This window comes from Elephantulus edwardii, unplaced genomic scaffold, assembly GCF_000299155.1.
Source record: "Elephantulus edwardii isolate Elephantulus edwardi_28Jun2011 unplaced genomic scaffold, EleEdw1.0 scaffold00031, whole genome shotgun sequence".
NCBI lineage: Eukaryota > Metazoa > Chordata > Mammalia > Macroscelidea > Macroscelididae > Elephantulus > Elephantulus edwardii.
The window spans coordinates 14,435,424-14,457,951 of NW_006399781.1; the positions used below are offsets into that span (position 1 = coordinate 14,435,424).

At 37.8% G+C, this 22,528-nt stretch overlaps 1 protein-coding gene across 3 annotated transcripts in view; it reads right to left on the reverse strand.

Moving 5' to 3' along the window:
• Positions 1–2,580: 2,580 nt before the first annotated feature.
• The window catches only part of LOC102844713 (pro-neuregulin-3, membrane-bound isoform-like), a 252,668-nt gene continuing 232,720 nt past the window's right edge, over positions 2,581–22,528 (reverse strand). The window contains exons 4-9 of one of the 3 annotated variants that reach the window (XM_006884118.1): positions 12,322–12,424; positions 10,418–10,544; positions 7,966–8,096; positions 6,595–6,801; positions 4,276–4,417; positions 2,581–3,870 (exon numbers count right to left, since the gene is read on the reverse strand). In XM_006884118.1, coding sequence (XP_006884180.1) covers positions 4,297–4,417; positions 6,595–6,801; positions 7,966–8,096; positions 10,418–10,544; positions 12,322–12,424 — 689 coding nt within the window. In that variant the 3' untranslated portion in view covers positions 2,581–3,870; positions 4,276–4,296. Of the gene's footprint in view, positions 3,871–4,275; positions 4,418–6,594; positions 6,802–7,965; positions 8,097–10,417; positions 10,545–12,321; positions 12,425–16,962; positions 16,987–22,528 lie in introns of all 3 variants that reach the window. The other 2 variants (XM_006884116.1, XM_006884117.1) reach the window with 2 other exon arrangements.

Below are 22,528 nucleotides of genomic sequence, written 5' to 3' on the forward strand. Positions count from 1 at the left end.
TGAGTTGGGCAAACATCCAAGTAATGTACAATATGTATTTACAAAAGAATATAGAATAACATTTGTGATATGTGGCCATTTCTTTTTGTCTGCATTTCTCTGCAGTGTTTCATGGGTTTTTTTTGTAGGATCAAAATCTCTTTGGCTGGTGGAATGTAGCCAGTACTAGTAGGTAAGACCAACTCCTTATTTTTATCAATGTGAACTATGCACCTCTCCAACCTATTCCAAAAAGGAATAGTTCCCGAGCAGATGACTCTGAATCAACATTCCACCTAACTCAAGACAGTCACACAGCGACAAAGCAAGAGATGATATGGTGCTGCTGTGGGACACAGTCACACACATACAGGCTAGACAGTGTTTTAAATTATTTTTTAGAAAGAAGTAGGCTGTCCAAGCACTCTTAAAAAGAATACAAAAAATTAGTCATACCAGGCAAGAAGGAAGAGGGAAATAGAAAAGGAATAGTGAGTGATCAAAGGAGTTTTGCATATATTATACTCCACTGCATACCCCTCAGCGGAATTAGGAGTTTTGGGCCCAGGAAATGAAGTAGAGTTGCTTGCAAACTTCCAGGCAATCATCACTACCACCATAAAACCCACGGTAGCTTTCCAGATGCTGACGTGTGGGGTTCACATTCCTTCACTGCGTTGCCACTATCCTGCCTGAGTTTATCAAGAGGGATGGTGGAGAGTGTTGTGGTAATTAAGCATCACAGAAATGTCCCCTCCAATACAAATCTGTGGAGCTGAGCAGGTGGCCCTGAGCAGTCAGCTGGCCGTGCTTGTATGGAGGTGGTGGTGGTGAGGAGGGCTCTTACAGACAAAAAGGCTGTCCCCATTAACCTGCCTCCTCTGGGAATGATCAGAATCAAGTTGAAACAAAATTTCCTTTTCCCTTGAATTTTTATATGCTCTTGTAATTGGGAAATGTATAGTAAACCGTTCCTCTACATTCTCAAGAGAAGATTCTATTTGTTCTTGCAGTTCTTTAGAATGAGATATGTGACTGTTCAAAGTATTTTTGTCTTAATTAACTTTATCAAAACGGCCAAAGGATGAAGCAAGGTTTTTGAAAGCAATATTAAAGAAATTTAGAGGATGTTTTGGGCTGACAGTTCTCTACTCCTGTCATGAGCTCATTTCATTTGGGCACAATCATGGTATCAGCGAATTAGGGGAGAAGCAATCTGGCAGGTGCTCAACAGTCCTGGTTAACAAATCAGGATACTGTGGAGCAAAAGGAAAGTGCCATGTGGACCAAGAAGGAAACAGTGAGATACCATGTCTTCAGAGGAAACTGAGTGAGTGCACATGAGCATATCTGTGGACCATAGAAACACAGAGGAGCTTAACAAAGTGACTCTTATTCCCAGCCTGCATTTGTCTTCTAAGACTTATTTGCAAGTATTTTAATTGTTAACGTAAATATTTGTTTATAACAAATGTACATCGGTCCCATCCATTTGCAACAAGAAGTAGGTATTAAAACGGACTTCACATCTGACATTTTGAATCTCCTGAAGTCTGTTTTGCATGGTGGTCCATAGCTCCTGGCAACTAAGTAAAGATCTAATCTGATTCTACAGATATCAAGCAGGGCATAAAATAGGCTTTTTTTTTTGTTTTTGTTTTAAATATCTCTTATTTTCTTGGTATTAAAATTTGTTGAACTGTTAATATCTATAGGCCTTCCTTTGGATTTATAATCACAAGAGAACATGCAAAGTTGAGACCAATCTTAGCCTTGCTCTGTGACAGTACAGCCAAAAATTAGGGAGTAGGAAATAATGATATAGGTGGTTAACTTGACAAGTGAATACAGAGGTGTGTGTGTGTGTGTGGGTGGAGTGTGTGTGTGTGTGTGTGTGTGGGTCACTTCTGCCAGTAAAGGTGCAATCTTTCCAACATGAAGGACATTTCTTTATGAATCATCACTCACAGAAGGTTCTTAATAATCATAAACCACATGCATGTTGGCTATTCCTGACAAAAATGTTCATGCACAGTTATGACAACATTGGAAAACAAAAAAGAATCATGGGAGAAAGGTGTGGTCAACACAATGATTTCAATTTTCAACCAAGTCACACAGATGTTCTCCGTCTGTGCCTTCTACACACTTCCACCTTTGCTACATGACAAAAACAATGCCCCAGGATGACAAGTTATCATTATGCACAGCAGGTACATTTCATCCGGAATAATTTAAGACAAATTGCTGAATGTGCTCTTGGGTTTCCTGGGCCACACCATGTCTGTTCTTGAGCTGAGAAGACACACTAATCTCTAGTTCCAAAATCAGTGAAAAACTACAAGTCAGAAATAGATTGCACCTTTATCAGCCATGGTTTGATCTTCATCTGATGACCTCTATCATCCCCAGAGACAAAGTGAAATTGAGTCCTCTTATTAGATGTCGGATTTACTGGGTAGAAAAATCAGAATCCATGTCATAAGCCAGCCCCAAAATGACTGCATTTTGTTCAGAAAACAAAAAAAAAATAAATAAATGGTAGCTTTGTTCAATGGAAGCAAGTGGTCTTCTGATTGATAATATAGTTGGGTTTGTTATTTTTTTTTAAACCACAGTATTACTTTCTCCCTAATATTTAGCATTACTTAATGCAGTTTCCTGCTATAATTAATAGTAGCATGCTGCTGAATCTACTATTATCTCTGAGCCCGATGAAGCAAACCTTTGGCTGGCAGAGTAGACACAACTCATTTCATACACGGAAAGCAAAGAAAATATTTTAGAAAAGAGAAGAGTATTTGGATGGATGTGCCATTACAAGGTGTATGGACTGGGCGCTACTACAAGCAAACAGTGGGACAGCTGCAAGTCTTGCAAATCATACATCCAGTCAACATCAGAATGCAATGCACAAGAAGCCAGCAAAAACTGAGTGTGAGAGGTTTTGCTGAAATACTGGGGAAAAGCAACCACTGTAACTGTACAAAACTTGCTCTCAACATAATATAACATAAAGGCACCATTGATATCTTTCTCATTTTGAAATACTGTAAAAAATTGCTACATATGGCACATAACACATTTTTACATACATATATTTAATTTATAAAAGTTTTTTTTCCTGTTTTCTATTTGCAGAACTGCTAAAATAAAATAAATTGTTTAATTTAAGGTGGAATACTTTATTATATAAAATAAAGTTTTACAGGTGAATCTATGTGTTTATTTATGTTTTATACAGCAATAGGGTCTTGGTTAGCAATTACACTAGACAGCCTGGCCTGCAATTCTTCCTGTGTAGAGAAGCGGCCTGCTGGGTTAGTCCTGCTCTCAGCCAGACGGAAGGCGGGAGCTGCCTCGAGACTAGCTGCCGGGGGGTTCTGTATACCCAGGAAAGGTGTATCTTCACCTACTCTTTCATCTTCATTTTCGCTCTCTGAGTGACTGCTCTCAGAGTTTGTGTTGCTGCCCATTTCCAACCTGTTGGCAATGTGGCCATTGGGCTTGGTTCTTTTGGCCCGCCGGCTGTTGGCGAGTTTCTTAACAGGCTCTTGAGCTGGCTCGTACTCTTGGGTGGTTTCATACTCCTCATCCTCCACTATCCTCAAGGGGCTAGGGGGGAGGCTGTTACTCTCATGCGCGGGGTTGTGGTGGAAGGAGTTGAACTGCTGAGGGTGGTGGTCATACTTCTTCTCCCGCAGCCGTGGTGGCGTCACCAGCAGTAGAGGTCTCTCTTCTTCCATGAAGGGGCTGACTGCCATGGAGGGCATGGAGACCGTCATGCTGGACACAGGTGGAGACATTTCCGAAGGGGGTGATTTGGGGGAGCTTGGCGTGTGGAAATCTACAGGTGACATACGAGCCGGGGTGGTCATTGCTGACACATACCTGTGTGAGCACAGAATACCCCACATAAGTGTGGTGGAATAAGAGGCAAGAGCAGGAGGGGTAAGGGGACAGAGTTCATGATATTATATATCAGAGACTAAAGAATTTCTATTCATGGTCTACATCTCCATGTTTACACTGGGACACCTAACACCCTTGGAATCTAAACTTATGCCACCAAGAGTTTTCCTCGCAGGGGTACATGCAAAGATCAGTCAAAATGACTAACTTATCAAGGTTTTGGGGTGTTCAATATTATCACAATTTAAAATTAAAGCCTGTGAGCAAAGATAAGGTGCTAGGTCCTGGTAAGGTTTTTTTTTTTTTTTGTTTGTTTTTGTTTTTTTTTTAAGGGCCAAGGCTCAGGGATTTGGAAGGGAAAGAAGTATTACTTAAATACTATACCTTCCTAAAGGCCAAGGGGTCTTAGAGAATGAAGCCCAAATGGGGAATGGAAGAAGATCTAAGATGAGTTGCTGATAGCTGGATCTGCATGCATTTGGGTCTGTGGACCTTGTTTCTCCTTAGCTCAGCTATAAGGTTATGTCTTATGGAAAAAGAAAGAGCATAACAACTTAGATTTATTCCTGATAACACTGAAATACATTTGTGTGCTTTTACGCTTTCCGTGAAACATTACCTCTTAATTCATATTCAATTTGCAACTATCCATCCCAGTGTTCAAGGCATTCCAAAGTAAGCCTGAAAGAACCTTATGTATCACTTGTTTTGCCACCATAAAGTCTAGATTCGATCCCCCATTTACTTTGTTTGCAAAACATTCAGCTATATCAGTTTTTAGTTTTCTCTTGTGACTGCTAAATTATAGGAGGTACCATGCTATCTTATGCTGTGTTCCGTGTGACTGTGCTCAGTGAAACACTTAAGACATTGAGGGCATAGTTTCGACCACATCACACTTTCTCTAGAAAAGGAAGACCTGACTTTTGGAATTGAAGGTGGATGCGGCTTTTTCAGAGTCACATTTCTCAACTTTTGATAAAAAATGTGGCTAATGCCTCACACTAAATGACTCTTTTCTTCACGTAGGCATTCACAAAGTCTAATTTGACATGACCTGTGATGACACAGGACACTATCATCTGAATTTCAGCTAACAGGAACAGGAGAGTTATTAATTTTCCTCTTTTTCTGCCATGATTCAGAGTGACAGAGATGTGAGATTCAGCTGTTTCTAAAATGGGAAAGTGTCTAGGAGATTGAAATATTTGGGGCTTGAGTCTTCAGACTTTTGCTTTAGAGGTACTTAAATTAAGCTGAGAATTTAAAACCCAAATTTAACTAATATGTAACAGTGATTCATCTTTGCTCTGCATAAACTCCAAAGGCAGGTATGTGTTGCATTCCAATGTAACTTTTGGGGTACCCAAGACTGTCTATCACGTTGAAAGATGTAAGTAGAATTTATCCGTAACCACACTTTCAGTCTTAAATAAAAAGACTGAATTAGGCGAGTTGGACTTTCTTAATACATAAAAGTATATGTGAATTTGAGGATAATGTTTTAAGTCAGTTTTGGACCCTGTGTACTCTTTCATAGATGAATTGCAGGGTAATCTCCAATTTCATAAAACTTTACGACAACATTTTGGGAGGAAGGCCCTTAAAGAAGTGATCGGCAGGCTTTTTATATCGACCCCAAATTAATCATCCTTTGTTGCAAGTACTTCCCAGTCAATGATTCAGAGAGTCTATCAAAATAATCTCCATCCCTGAAATTACCAAATAAGTAAAGATTACTGGGTATTGTGTGAACTTTTAGCAAGTGGACAAATTTAGAAAGAGACAACAACAAAATAAAGAATAAGTTAAATAAAACAATTCCTTGACACACACATACACACATAATATATATTTGAAAATAAACAGATAACAGCTTACTGATGGGTCTAAAGATGCTAGTGAGGTGTAGCTCTCCTTCAGCTTAGGTAAAAATGGACAAGAAGGATCTATAACTCTGCATTTAGAGTCTGCTTTAGTTTATGTTCCTTAATTCTTTATTTTTTCCTTTACTATTAACTTCTCCCATCAACCCCATCTCCCCAGATGAAAGCCAAAACATTTTGAAATAACGGGGCATTGTAAGGCAATATCTGCTTTGAAGACCACCTGTGAAGACTCAACTGTAGCTTACAACAGATTTGTTTATTCATCTTTTCTAGGAACTTCACAGGGATACTATATGGCGGGACACAAGCGGGTGTTCCCCCATGAAAGTCCTCAGTGCCATAGCCCTTGATTTGAGATAACTGAAGCGGGAAGGTAAGAAAGAGTTAGAATATGAGAGGTTGAGGCCAGCTCGATCAGTGTATCAGAGTTTGGATAACTGGCAAATTGGCTTTTTTAGTAGGGTCTTTATATATCATTGATTCCATCTCACTAGGGTTACAACTGAGACCCAGAGTGGGTATGAGCCTTATAACAGAGCTGGGAACTCCAAGTTGGCTGCACCTTCCACATCAAATCACCCCAGCTCTTTAAAGAGTCTGTTGCCTGCCAGCCACTGGGACGATGCGTGAAGCTCAGAAGAAATGAGTTCAGTCAAACAAAAAGATGGCTTCATCAACTAGGAGCACTCCTAGAATGGGCAACTGCTGCCCCTTATTCTGATTAGAGCAGATTTCCTTAGGTGAGACTGCAGGTGCTCACGGGGGTGCTCTGACTGGGGTTGTCCTCTGCAGTAGCTTTGCCCTTCCGTTTTACCTTTCACTATGAGGAGAGTCTCGGTAGGAGTCAGGGGTTTCTCTGGCATGCCTGAGGAAGCTGTTATACTCTCGAGGGCCTCCCAAGCCATTGAGACGTCCTCGTGGGCCCCCAGATGGGCTGCTGTGCCTACTGTTTTCTACAGATGACATCATGAGTGCAGAGTGACTTTCCGAAATAATGCTTTCCGTGTGTTCATTGCTCCAGCTGAGGAGAAAGGATGAGAGGCAGAGAGATTTTTAAAAACTTATATGCAAAAGAGGAAAATGAAAAGAAAATTTTCTAACAGTGGCTCACTACAACTTTATTTGTTTCAGAATAAAATGACTAAAGTATTTGTTAGAGACAAGCTTGGATTTGAACTAACGTGGCATGAGGTGGTTACTGTTAGCTGCCTTCTAGTAGATTCCAACTCAGGGCAAACCCATGTGTGCAGAACAGAAGTCCTCAAGCAAAGTTTTGAAGTCTGGGCCCTTTCAGAAAGAGATCACCAGTTCAGTTCTGCTTAGCACCTCTGGGTGGATTTGAATCATTGAAAACTTGGCTAATATTTGCATATTTAACTGTTCTGGCAACCAAAGCCTCCACTGATTAGTATACCCATTCAACAAATGGTTATCATATGGCACCATGTAGTAAGGAGTCTGACAGACTTGGTGTTCCGTAGTGGTCTCGGTTAGGAAGCAATTTGTTCTTTTGGGCTACTTTTGACAATGTATTGCTGTCCTTGATAGCATGCCCTTAGGTACTGATTGCCAGAACTTTTGGGAGTTTCAGATTTGTCTAGTTAACAAATTTCCAATTGCACTTGTCAAGGCCATACAATCACTCCAGGAAATCAACAACTAAGCGTAATAGAGAATCAATGACGGGCCCTTCCCAGTGTAGTGAAGCAATTCAGGGAAAGGGAAAGCCAGTTTTTAGATTCAGGAACAATAATTTTATGAGGTACATTTATTAACCCCCTTTACAATGACTGAAAAATTGAGACTTAAATTTACATAGAAGTTATGTGGAAGAGTCAACTGATGTCCAAAGTCTGGTTTGTCCAAGGATGATATATTTTACAATTCAATGCTCTCTTATAACTGTTTTCTGTTTAATTCTTTGGATGTTGTTATTGTTGAGTACCACCAACTTGGGACCAACTCATAGCTGACCCTTCAACAGGTTTTCAGGAACAGTAAATTACACAGGAGAAGACTGCCTGTCTTTCTTCCACAAGCGGCTGGTGAATTCAAACCACATACTTTAGGATTGACAGCACAATTGCACTAAGCTGCTAGAACATCCTAATTCTTACATAGTGATAGTAAAAGGAAACATGCAGAAATTTGTTCTTGGAAATAATGTCCTGAAGTATTCTCATACCTGTGACTAGGAGTCTGAGTCACCGTAGTGGAATGGTGAGCTGTCGAGGTGTAGTGACTAGTGGAAAAAGACGTCTCAGCTTCTCTCTCAACAACATGCTCACTGGAGATGACGTTTTTAGACACGTACTGCTAGATAACCAAAGAGACACAATTTGAAAATTCAGGGAAAGCAAAATTCAAAAACTGTTTTACAACAAAAGCTATTCTGGAATGCATGCTTCATAATACTCTCCCTTTCTTCAATGGACAGGTGCTAGAGGCTATCCTGCCTAGTTTAGCATCTGGGGGAGATGAACGGAGTTAACTACCTCCTGAATGTGCACATAATATAAATCCTATAATGACAACCACATTTTATCAAAAACAAAGCTCTGTTAGTGCTCTCTGGTAACTAAAATTCAATACAATTAGTTCACCAATATTCATTTTTACTATTGCTTCAAGTTAAAAAAGACTAACAGACATTTGAGGGAAACCAAAGGAGGAGATGATATGCTTTAGTTCAAATTTCAAATCAAATTTAGTTCATTTTAACTTGTTGTTAGTCTAATAGTGAATGAAACAGTCTGGGACACATGGTGGTTACCCAGACAAATAATGATGATAAAACACCTAAAATAAAGAGGGCGTTAAATGTAATGCAAGTCGATTCTATAGTATTTTCACTATCTAATCACAGTCATTGTAACTGCTTTCTCTCAGTGAGAGATGCCAACTTTGGAGCTATGTTTTACATGTTGTTAATATTCACATAAGATTGAATTAAAAGCAAAAAATAATGGCAAGGAAGTAAAAAATCTCCTCAGATGAAATAGAGCACTTTATCATCTGATAATTGTATAGGCTTTAAAGGAATTCAGGAATATACACATTAAACTTATGATTGAAAGTCTGGCTTATTCTCTCAGTGCAAAGGCTATTCCTTATGGATCTTCATACCAAGTAGAGCTTTATAGGAAAAAAGTGATGAGGATATGATCAAATTTGTCTTTCACAGTGATCTATTTCTAATCCATCTACCATTTCACTTTAGTTTCTTGGGAAGTAAAGTAAGGTCAGTAATACAATAAAAGGAAATTTTAGAAATGATTAAATAGTTACATACCATCAAGCTAAAAAATGTACTATAGATTATCTTATGTAATGCTCACAAGAACATCTGAAAGAAGTAGCATTGCCAGGATTTCATCATAATGAGGACTGAAGGGTTAGAAAGTCTAAAATTCAAGTTTAACAAATGTTTGCCACAACTGGAATTCACGGAGTCCTTCTATTTGTTATATATTATAAATAGTAATATAGTTATACAGTTATGCTTGACGTGAAAATACTTAATCAACTGTGCAGAGCATTGTGATGAACACTGTTTAGGAGAGGAAAGTTAGCCAAGCTGTTTGACATAGGAGCCATTTATGCCAAAAAATTTTCTGGACTTCTTACTCCAAGAATTTTGGGTGGTATTATAATCACCCACTTGGACTCCAACTAATACATAGCTGCTCCAAAGTATGCTTAAAATGGTACTGAAGCATCATTTTAAAGTTTTATCTCCAAGAAGCCAAACATTAGAATAGAATTAAGAAGACAAGAAGAAATAAAATGGAACAGAAAGTGCAATACTCCAGAAGCCAGGAGATCTGAGTCTGGCTTCTGCTAGCTAAACTTGCTACTGACTAGATATGTGATTAATGGCTCTTATCCATGAAAAGGGAGGTTGGGAAGAGGGAATCTAACCACTTTCCAGAATCCAGTATCCCATAATCTAATTATACTTAAAAGTCAAGATAAAATATATCAAAAGTATTTGAATGATTAAGGATATTTTTAATTTTGAGGGTTTTGGCTCATACAGAAAGAGCCAAGGCATAAGATATGTTTGTATTTTTCTAGTTTTACAACAGAGTAGCATATCTGATAAGTCACCTGACTTTTATTTATATTCCACGAAATCAGAATCAGTAGGCACTGTATAAGGACCCTAATAAAAATAGCTCTGGCATTCTTTGTTTCCGTATCTATACTAATTAGCTATAGACTAGGGTATCCTTCATTTCCAAATTACATAGATACACATATATTTTTAAAGTTTTTTTGTACCTCTTGCATTGTTAATTTTATTATTTTTCTTCCCAGAGCTGTGACCTCCCTTCAATACAAACCCAACATTATTATTCCAATACCTAAATGAACACTTTGTAAGTGGAAATGTGCTGCGTTTAAAGTAACCATATCATTAAAACAAAAAACAAACAAACAAAAACACCAAAAAAACCCCAACTCAAACGACAAAAACCCTTCCTATTTTTATTTTTTTCTGGAGAAACTTCAGCTTCCTGGAAACTCTGCTGATTAATGGTGGCAGCAAGAGCCCAAGCGCTTTTGAAAATAAACTTGCCGAAGCCTGGGCAGAAGAGAGATAACTCTGTATTTTCCAAGGGTCTCATACATACATTCACTAGCTGAACATTCTCTGGAGGTAGGTTAGGATGGTGAGGCCCGTTTGCCATGTTCACCATATTGTTTCGCTCTGAACGAAGACTCTGCCGAAGCCGGTCATGAAGCTTTTTCCGTTGTTTCCTAAATATGAAAAAGGGAAAATTTAGTTCATAATTAGGTCCATTTCTTAATATACACAAATCTTTTTACTGACATCTTCAAGTATCTGAAGGCAGTGCCATGGTTGGTGAGGAAGAGAGATTGGGGTATAGCCTTTTACCTCGGAATCTGTCTAGGGGTGAATGTAGAAGGACAGAGCCTTTGCAAATGGGTGAAAGAGGCTCTAGGAGATTCTGTATGGGATTCTGACTAAAATTCAGCTATACTGTTGAGGGCTAAGACAAAAAGAGGGGAATCTAGTAGAGAGTTGGCTGAAATCCCAACTTCTCTAATAAATCCAACTTGCCTAATGCTTTACAGATGGTTGTTTGTCTTAGATAATTTGTACTACAGAATTGCTAAAGCTCATTTAATGTATACTTTTGCATGTGAGATTCGTAAGAAAATGTGGTTTTGAAGCTGCACGTTATATATAGTGTGCACAAGCATGTATACAATGTGTATGTGCAGGGATATTGGGCATGTTTTGCCAGTAGACTTTGGCGCAGTTAAAGCATGATCTTTTTCTAGTAACATTTTTTTTAGCTTAACTGGATTGTGATTATCAAAATAATAAGATTGAAGACAAATTCATGGTACTTTTGGTGTTCAAATATCATCTTTCAATAAAAAATACTGAATATAGTAAGATTCATGTGATTGAGGCTACAGAGAAATTTTTATAATTTACACAATTCTGGCAACAAACTGAACCACAACCCTTGTCCTAAATTTTGTGGTACAAAAGCATATTATTTTGCCCTTCAGTGAAACATTCAGATTATAATTTTTCTGCCACTGTGTTGAAATTGTTGATTAAGTTATTATAGAAACAAAGATGTGTTGGCAAGAAGCCAAAAGAGCAAATGAAGCAAAAAAGAGGTTACTTTAATCTTACTGAAACCTAGAGTATAAAAATTACATAAGTGGGAAGGCAAAGAAACTCCTGTCATATTACACTTTTATTTGAAAATACAGACCAAATTATAACACAATAGGGAGCTCTGGTGGCCTAGTGGCAAAAAATCTGCACTGCAATACCAAAGGCATGCGGTTCAAATCCACCAGCTGCTCTGCAGAAAAAGGATGGGCAATATCCCCCTGTATGAGAAATTGCCTCTAAAAACCCACTGGAGGGTCAGCTATGGGTTGGGCATTCTGACTCAATGGTACACAACAATAAACACAACAAGCATAAATAAGTTTAATGTCTTCTTTTTTATATTTTCAAAGCATATTTTGCTTCATTTTCTTCTCATTAGATTAATTCTTCACACCTCACAATTGGAGACTGTTTGTACAAGTGACCTAATTGGATAGACTTGAAAAACAATCAGAGTAACTTTTAGAAAACAGTATTGCAGTTGCCAAATGTGTCCTTCACCTCAGTTTCTCTGCAAATTGGACTTGTCCTCAGTGACATGACAAACTCACTCCTCTTCTGTGTATACCCACAAACACAGAGGCACAGGTATGCTCCTGTCTGCCTGTCCCTCTAGCCCTCCCTTAGCCACAGGACAGGGATCACTTATCAGAAGTCTTATGGACAAAACAACTAAGCAGTGGTTTCTATGAAGTGGTTTTTAATGTAGGAAAGATTTTGAAGTGGATTGTTGTGAGGACAATGGGGAAAGTTCCCCTCCCTAACACTCTCATTGACAAGCCTAGAGTGTGGAGCCTAGTTTCTGCAAAGCCTCTGCTTGTGAACCTGCCTGCCCTGCACAAAGTCGAGCATAAAGCATGGAGGAGAAAGGTTTACTTGGTTTTGCAGTAGGCCACCACACACATGATGCCAACCACAAGCAGGGCGATGCAGATGCCAGTTATGGTCAGCACTCTCTTCTGGTAGAGCTCCTCAGCTTCTGGAAAGGGATGAGAGCAAATGTCACTGTAAGCCACTTTAGTTGCCAGGCCTTTGAATCAGAACGGTTGGCATGATGCATGGCACTGTCCAACTTCACATTAGTTGAATGATAACTCATTAAATATACAGATGTATCTAAACACCAGCAGCAAAGACAGCTGGGGCCATTTACAAATAATACTACTAAAATAATTAGCTATACAATTGCTTTAATAATAAGATACGAATCTTAAGTACGAACTGTAAGACGATAATTACAATAATGGTTGTACTTTTTTTTTTTTAATATCTTGCAAAGACAACAGGAATTATCACCCGCCAAAAAACCTCAGGTTGCCTCCTCTCTCCCCTCCCTCCTCCCTTTTTATATCCTGGCTATTTTATACCATCCGTTTTATTCCAGTGGTCTTTACAAAGAACCATTTCTAATTAATTCTTAACAATAAATGGGAAAACATTTGCAAACATGAGCTTGGCTTGTAGTTAGCAACCAGAATGTGGCAGGATCCCTATGATTTAACCACAAGATGAGAAGACAAGAAGCAATACTATAATGACTAACAGGAAACTTCATGAGAGAAAGCACTGCATGATGGGTTCTAAGAAACCGCTGGGCAAAATCATAGACTTGTCTTTTAAATAACAAGTCTTAATACTTTACCTACTGCCCTTAGAGAACTGAGATATCAGTATAAAGAAACTACTTGCAGAAATGTAGTTTAAATTTTCAAAATAGTTTAAATTTTCTCATCAGTGCCAATATGGCAAATTAGCTAATGCAGGTTATCCTAATGATGTGGGGGTGCTTAAAGCTTTGATCTAAGGCCACTAGTGTCCCCAGATGCAATTAGAGACTCCAAGTCATGATTTTTTTTGATTTGCAAATCAGCTGCTTTAGGCGATAATTATATTATACCAAGGAAGGCCTTATTCTTAACACAATTTGTGGATCTAATGGTGACCTGATCCCTTGGCATCTAAGTTTGCAATCAGTCCAATTACACTTATTGAGAGACATTTTCAAGTTCACTCAGAAGACAATGACACTCATGTGTAGGAAACACTGTAAACTACTTACTTGCTATTCTATAGAGTAAAGCCGGGCAAAAATTGGGGAATGGCATGCTAATGGAGCTGTCTCATTTGGACATCAACATGAGACCCTCCAGGAATATTTCGTTTCTATTCCCAGTCTTAGGTACTCCTCTCATCTCCTCCAGTGGGAGAGGGCAACTCAAAGGATGTTCTCTTGAAATGACAAAGTGAATTTTAATTGCTGTGATACAGTGAACCTTATCAGTAAATAAAACATTTCCTACAAGCCAAGCCCATGGTAATCAAATTCCAGTTAACAGATCAGAAACATTGTCAAATCAATTAATATAGCACTGGTTATTATTAACAGGAGGAGAAGGAGAACAGAAGTCAGTGGATAAAAGACTAGAAAACACTGCATAGATTATACAAAAACAAACCAAAGAAGGGGTTGGAAGTGGAAAGGAAAAATAAACCAAGAGGACAGCCAGACTGACAGAATGACAGAGTGAGTAAGGAAGTAAAGGACAAGGGAAAATAAGGTTAAAAGTTAAGGAGCCATCTGATGTCCCTGGCACAGCATGCCTGATACTAAGGGAGGAAAAATAAATAAAAGAAAACCAGAGGAAAGAAATGCTTGGGTGGGGAATAAAGGTGGATGCAAAGTTGGAAGGGTTATCCCATACAGCATAACTCCTAGCCTAGGCTAGCGGGCGTGTGAAAGCCACAATTAGAAAGCGAAGCAGCTGGTGAACTGCGGTGAAGCAATGCACCAGAAAACACAGAGTTGGTGTCACACATTCACTGTGCCGCAAAAGTCAAATGAGGACGCGACGTGTAGGTGCTTGTACGTTAATTGCTTGTGCCTGCTCTTCGGCCCCCATAGCCACAGGACAAGAAATCAAATTTTATGAAGTGTTAATCTGTGAATGGATGTCATGGCAGCTTCTTGCTAGACTTTGGCATCCATCCAGATCCTTCATGTAGCTAAGCAGAAGTCTCACTCCATCAGCCCTTCTCCAAGGCCAGAAGACCACAGAGAAGGGCTCCTTTGGTGTGATGACTTGGGTAATAGACAAGAGCGGAAGTGTTGTTGCTGAGAAAATGAAGGCTCTTTCTCTTGTGCCCTCTTCTGCTTAATCTAGTTCACTCTAGTGTTACTTCTTTTGAAACTGTAAAGTCATGGTAGCATCTCTCTCTGATAGCTTAATATTCTATTTTTAGAAACAGTTGTGGAGTTATTTCTGCAAACTATAAACACAGAGACATATATAAGGGCAAAGAAGCATCAGAGATTCTTTGACTAGCTTCTTAGAACTGGTGATGATTATGAAGAGGACTGTTGAGTTTGTGAACAAATGGTGTGTGGTGATTCATCATGTCTTCTAAATGAGTCATGGAATGGATTCTTTCAGAAATAAAATGGTATCTCCCTAAAAATCAATGGCTAAGTCAAAATATTGTATTAACCCAAGTTAAGCCAAGCATCATAGATTGAGTTTATATGAGCATTGAGTCAATATATAACCTGTTTTAAATTAAATTTCTATTTTTCTCTGATTTTACACATAATACTGACATGTTAATATATTAAAAGAAAACATTTGAATAGTTGGATTCTTTTAACCCACTCTTCTTTTTTTTTTTTTACCATATGACAGTAAGGTCAACAAAGCCAAGAGTTAAGTAAGAGGAAGCAGTAAAGAAAAGAAAAAAATTGTCCAATTGGCCTAAAGAAGCAGAAACACTTCTGAAACTTGGCTGGTATTGCTATCAATTCTTTCAATTTGATCTGACCATGCCAAGAAGCAGGTCTCATGATTTTTGGGATTCCCCCCACCCCTCACTTTTTGCTGACCTTTAAGGTCTTGTTTTCCTTAAGGATGTGAAGCACTGGCTTAGTGGACTCTAAGCAGTAAGGCAGCACAAAGATGCTACAATGGTTAAGAGTGAGGGATTTTTTTTTCCTTTCCTGTAAAAAAGAGCAGACAGCCTTTTCAGAAGTGGGACAATTTTTGTCTTGAGGGCATGAAATTCAATTTATAAGCCTTCTGCCATAGAAGAAGAGCTACCTTAGTGACGGTGGCACATCCACTGTACTATGGACTCTTGGGAGATGACGTTCTCTGTTATATAAAAGTTAATAATTTGGAGATGTTATCTGTCAATTAAGAGCTTTGTTCTGGAATGTGTTTTTGAGGATATGGGTAGTTTAGTCACTTTCCTGTTACTGATAGAATTTGCAATTGCTTCATATGCCACTGAGCATAGAAGGGATATCAGGTGTAGATTGTGAGGTTATCTGTCACTGAAAAGAAGGCAGCAGCTGCTGGTGAGTTGTGTGTGCAAGGACCCAGGGGTCAGGTTTTGTGAAGTGTCCTGGAAATCACAGCTTTTCTTTGATGATCCATGACCACGCTGCAGGCCAGGGTGACATCCAAAGAGACATCTTCTATAGGGCGTCTCTGCAGGACCTCAGTGAAGGTGGCACAACTTCCCTCTTCCTCACCAGCCTCTGCTGTTTTTTACCCAAATTTTCTAAGCTAAAACAACACATTATATGACTATAGTGTGAAATTATCAGTGTGGTTCCTCGAAAGGAAAAAAATATCAGTGACTCAAATTTAATTCTACCAGGACTAGAATGTCTACCTAAAGGAGCACAAGGCATATTTCTTTCCATTTTCTAGTCTCCTGCTCATAAGATAATGAAGTGACGACAGTGATGCTTGAACCTCTCCAGAAAGCCAGGGTGACTCAAACCTGTGCTTATATCATTATGTGTCATGGGAGGACTTTCTCTTCCACCTTATAAATAGTAGTGGGTCAGGGAAAAGAAAACTCCTGGACATGGTGAATTGGTAGTGGCTACAAGGGGCTCAAACAAAGCAGTGCTTTTCATTCAGGCCCTGGCATTTTCATTCAGTAGTGCACAGGGGGCTGTGAGTCAGAACAGACTTGAAAACAACAGCAACAACATTAAATAGACGACTTAAAAATGTCTATATCAAACTCCTATTAATCTAAAATGTGTATTTAAGATGATGCATTTCACGGTTTCTTTTGTTCTCTGGACCCTTATTTGATTCCTTTTGTAGCCCTATGCACCACTCCAGCTTACCCCAGATTTAATATAATGGACCCTTATTTGATTCCTTTTGTAGCCCTATGCACCACTCCAGCTTACCCCAGATTTAATATAATGCTACAGCCATATCCAATCAGCAACATGGAAAATTTATGAATTTGCAGCTGGTGAGGTGGTTTTGTTTTTATAAACCGTATATAAAGTTTGGGATTCTAAAAGCTGCTGGACTCCGTAACACTTCAGTAAACTAATCATATGACTGAATGCAGAGAAATCATTGTTATAGCTGTATGACCCCTTCTAAAGAAAAAGGAAATTAGTTAGGAACTGAAAGGTAAAAGGAGGAAGGGAAAAAGATTTAAGCTCATAGGTTCTACATTCTGCAGGCTAAAAGGAATGATGATTGTTCATACCCATAAATTCAATCCCAAGATGCTCTGCCAATACAGAAAGTTGACAAAACAAAACAAAAACAAAAAAAAAAGAAAGGGAAAAAAGTTTCAGAAAAGAGCAATACACTGCACTCCAAAACACATTACACATGACTACTACGGATTTCTGTGCGTGCACACTGAACAGGGCTCAGGGCTAGTAAAGCAGTGTTCAGGTAGCTACTTCAGGGGCTGCAAAAGGAACTTCTCTTTTTTGAGGTGTGCAAACATCAGCACACTTTATTAACCCTTAAAAAGACCTGACTGAGGGTGAAGTGCTGTTTTTTTCAATACTTCATTGTTAAAGATAGAAATACAGACGTTTGCAGAAAAGACATTAGAGATCATTTCAATCTCTTCTTTTTAAAAAGCAGAAATTTTACCAGGATGTTGAAAATTTCAATCCCAAAACATGGTGACAGTGCCAAGAGTAGTACCCAAGCAAATGGATCTGAACATTTTATCAAACTGACTTTATGCTTTTCAGCAATTCTAAGGAGTTTGTTTTATTTTGGGTTTGTTTTGGCTTCTCTCCTCCTATCCTTACCACTTGCATATTTCATTCACAGAGAGCAATACATCCTTCTGACAAACAAGCCAGACAAGAAATTGGGACAAGAAACTGTGTTTGCTCCCAGTTTTCCATTTTATTCCCATTGTGGCACGGGACAACTCTCTCTGCCATTTTCAAACTGTTAAAAGAGAGGGTAGGTAATATGCCCGAGGTCCTTAGTTAATTTTATTACTTTCTCAAATACCAGAGAGAAAATCAGGTAATAGATGCACAGTGTGAGCTTCTCTGACGGAATTCTTTTAGACGATGCTCTGAGAGTTCTTTAGGGCCTAGGTGCTTAGATCACCTGCCCAGTAAGTAGAAGGAGGGACCCAAAAGGTGTGAGCTCACAGCAGCAATCCTGGTCTGCTGAAGCCCCAGACTCAGGTCTGCAGGAACAGCTAAAGCTGCACCGTCTCGTGTGAATAAATGGGCAAAGGGGGCAAAAAGGAAACCATACAAAAATCTGCAGAAAAGCCACTTTTAGTTTTAGACAAAAATTAGTAAAGTTCCTGCATGTAAGATCCTTTAGGATTTCACTTATTTTTCTTGCACTTTAGTTGAAGCACGAATTAGAAAGAAGGGAAGCAAATGAAACCAGTGGTTTAGAGCTTTGTATTCTCTTCCTTTAGCTCCACACTTGAGAAATATAGGGGAGGGGTGGAGAGGGTGTCTAAATACGAGGAGGAATTTTCGAAGTTTTGAAGAAACAATGAGGGTCAAGGGTGATTCTCTTACGAAAACATCAATTTGGAAATGGAAAAGTAATTCAACTTGGCGAGCTCTGGTGGCCTAGTGGCAGGAAACTGCACTGCAATCCCAGAGGTGTGTGGTTCAAATCCACCAGATGCTCTGCTGAAGAAGGAGGAACAATCGCCTCCTGTACCAGTCAGATCCAATTTGACGGTACACACATAAAAAGAATAAATAAATAAATAAAAATTATAAAAAAAGTAATTTAACTCACTGAAGAGAGGGAATAAAAGAGGTGATGGTCTGTCACTGCCATGTACCTTGCCATGTGACTTCGGATGAATTAGTTTTTCCAATAAGATGCTAAAGATCCTAACATGTCTTGAAAGGGCCTCTCAGGAGTAAAAGAGGTACCATGAGAGAAGGATGTGCCCCCCAAACCAACTATATTAGCCAGCAGCAGAAGGGCAGAACTGATGTTTTTTTAATTTATCTTAATGTACTGGCTGCGTTCAGGTTTATTTCTCTTTTTTTTTTTTACCAATTTCATGACTAAGAGTGTTCTATAAAAAGATATCGGGGTTTATCTTAAAATATAATTTCTAGAAATTCTCTACCCCTTTAGAAATGAAGTGTTTAGAATTGGGGCGGTGTTGAACAATAAAGACAGGTACAATGGTAATGGGACACTGTGTATGTGTACTGCAGAGTACAAAGAATCTAAATTTTTCTATTAATAAAGCTGGTGTTAGTAGTGAAGAGGGTTTGTAGTAAACTGACTGCACAAAGTTTACAGCAAAATAAAAATGTATTCATATCCAACTAAATTTCATTGCCTCCGTGTGACAATTTGTCAGTTGTTTTTTTTTTTAACCTTGCCCTTTGCCTCCTTCATATAAAATTCAGAAAATCAAGGTGAAAAATTCCTTTTCTGAGGATGCTGAGATATATATATATATACATACACACACATTTCTTATATATCCCATGAAAGTGTATGACCATTTTTCCCCCCTTGGCATTCTTTCTCTCACTTCACTTTTCCCTCCCTCTAGTCAGTAGTATTTTAAGGGTTAATATCAAGAATATATATATTTTTTTTTTTTGGCAAGAATATATTTTTAAAAAATTCTTTCCAGTGAATCCTTATTCTCTGTCTACGTGAACACTGCTAATGATGTGTATCACTTGTGTAGAAAGCTTGGTTAAACCTTCAATAAAATTAGTGGCATGCCCATGCATACATATTACTGCATTTACAGTTTTATAGGTAAGTCTGTGAGCCTAACTATAATTTCAGTTCATGGGAAGTCATTCATATCAGGCAGCTCCAATTTCAAATAACTCAATGGGAAACTGGCACTTAAAATTACAATCTCTCCTGGCCATAAGTCCTAACGAGGAAACAAGCAGAAGAAGCATGCATCAGTCATTCTAGACCTGGAGCAAACGCTGCTGTAATTTATCTGTACTGTTGGTAGCTGCTACATTTATTTTATTGTGAGTCAAGAAAAGCAGAATCCACACACACTTTTCATGAGAGGAAGAGGTTATTACTTCGTAGCTGTTATGTTTAATCTAATGTTGGTGGAGGCTCATTATGTATCATATGTTTTCTACTGAACTTCTGCCTAGCCACTACATTTTTCAAATTAAATTAATAATTCACAAACACAAAGGTTACTGTAAACAATTTAGGGTTCCCCCCATGTTATTTCCTGCTGTGCACTGAGCAATAGGAAACATTCATTTAAATCTAAGAGTATTCAGAAATTATTAAATATTGACTCACTAATCTTTTGCCTTAGGATCTTATAAATGTTTGAAGAAAGATGATTAACCTGCAGGTTAATTTAAATTTTCAATTTCATTAGAAGAACATTTTTTTTCTTGAAAAACTGAAATCATGTGTATATGGAGTGATGGTTTCTTTTAAAGTTTAAAGACATTAGGGAGTTTAGTCTTTTATACCTTGGGCCTTTTCTTGCAAAATAATTTCATAGATGTAAATGTAGTTTTAATTTTCTGTACCTATGAGTTTTCCACAGGAGTTTTAGGAAAACTATTCCTGAGTGGGACCAAATTAGCACTTGACTTCTAATTTCATACTTACCTTTGTAAATGTTTTGGGTTGGGTCCCTCCACGCCTGATTTTCTCACATATTACCACTCTCTATTTGCTACTGACCCCTTTAAAATGTAAAGGAGACTTTCTCCTTTATCCCCAGTTTCCATGTACATAGAAACACAAGAAATAAACACAAAAATTCTCAGGTATGACTGAAGTTTAGGATAACTCCCTCATAGGTAGAGTGTTCAGTCTACTGTGGACAAGATAAATATGTCTGATAAATGGGTAACTGTAATGGGTTGGGAAGCATTTGTAAATGAACACAAATAATATGTACTAGTAATATACAATATAAAATCACACTGAAGTTTATATACTTTGAGATTTTATTTAAAAATTCTGAAACTGTACTCTTATTTAAAATAGTCTAAAAGCTTGGGATAGCCTATAGTTTTTAATATACAATTATTTATATAAAATATATTCCACAGTTTATAAGTATTGAAGTTGTGTATGCTTTCTTTGCCCCTCTCTAACTTGATTATAGATTGCTTACACACACACACACACACACACCCCTGCTAACTCAACATGAACTTTTGAACTGGGAATAGTGTGTTAAGATAAGTTAAATATAAAGTTGACTAACCTTGATAATAGTTTCCTAGAACCTGCAATAAATGTGTTTTATTTCAAGACAGATTGCTGCCTTCCAGGAAGCCAGATAAAATATATTTGCTCCTTTACTTCATATTTTAAATGAAAAATTTCCATTTTTTATAAGTCAATAAATGCCCCACAGGACATTCCATCCATAATAAGTGTATCCCTACCAATAAGAATTATGTGCTAATAAATATTTTATAAAATTGCACATTCTTTTAGAATGTTTACCTTTAAACTGAAAATGTGTTTTAAGTTTTTAAATGTTTCTTTTTGAAAATGGTGAATATCTTTCTTGTAAAATTTAATCAATGTTTTCCAGATTTTCTGAATACCAACAGTTGCTGTGGTGACACTTCCTATCACTTTTTTGCACCATTAATTGTTACATGGATAGAAAGGACTTATGAGAACCAAAAGTAACTTTCTTTTTTGCCTTCTATGTAAGGCTATATAGAGATAAAAATTGAGAATTTAAGACAGAGGTTAGTAAATTAACTGTGCAAAGGAACCTTGGAAAAGCAGTTTCTGACTGGAAGTCCTTCCTTTTCCAGACATGTGGTATTACAGCCATTCCATATTTTGTTCATAAATGGGCTTCCTAGTCATCCTGCTAAATCAGGTTAAACGCAAACACTGCTTCCCTGGATGCTCTCCAAAAGTGTCATTTAAGGCTTAGTAAGGAATTTACTTAAGGAATCACACTCTGAAAGTCGTAAATACATGGTGGCTATTTTTAATGTCTTAGGAGAATGATCTGAAAGAAAAGCTGAGAATATTTTCTCTGGTCATTATTGCCAGATCTAATTACATTATTATTGGGAAAATTCCTTCTGTTTTAATGTTCTTCTCTCTACATAGTGCCCTACATAATCTTTTGAATGCTAGGAAATTCTTTGCAATAATAAATATAATGATAACGTTAAGTAGAATTTTCATTAAGGTCTAAAATATAATTCAATTGTTTTATATTGTCATGAAGATTTGCTAAATTTGTTATTTGAAACATTTCTAAAAGAAACAGTTTTCAAGTGATAAATAAAATTTCATTCTGTACCCCCTTTGTTAGGGAGTTCTCTTGGTCTCCTAGGTAAGAAGTTATGTGGTCAAGCAAAAGGCAGGTGGTTTCAATTCACCAGTTTCTTTGCATAAGAAAGACAGGCAGTCTCCTGTCATGTGATTTACATTCTCTGAAAACCTGCTGGATGATCAGCTCTGAGTCAGTCCTGACTCCAGTGTAATGACTGACTGATTCCCCTCCATTATTAGGCTCCATCTTATTTGCCTTTAAAATATTAATTTATAGCCCTGGAGGGGGAAAAAGCCTGTTTTCTAAAAGCATAATATTTTAATATTTGTGAATAAAGTAAAAGTTGCATTGGAGAATTTATGTTGTAGGCAATTTTATTTTTGGGAAACTGAAAAATCAATAATCAGATACATAGATATAAAATATATAAGCAACAACTCATTAAGAGATTAAATACTATGGGCCTAATTTCACCAATTACAGGTTCTATTCTGGTAACTACTGTGACTATTAATATGAGTTTCCTAACTTCACATTT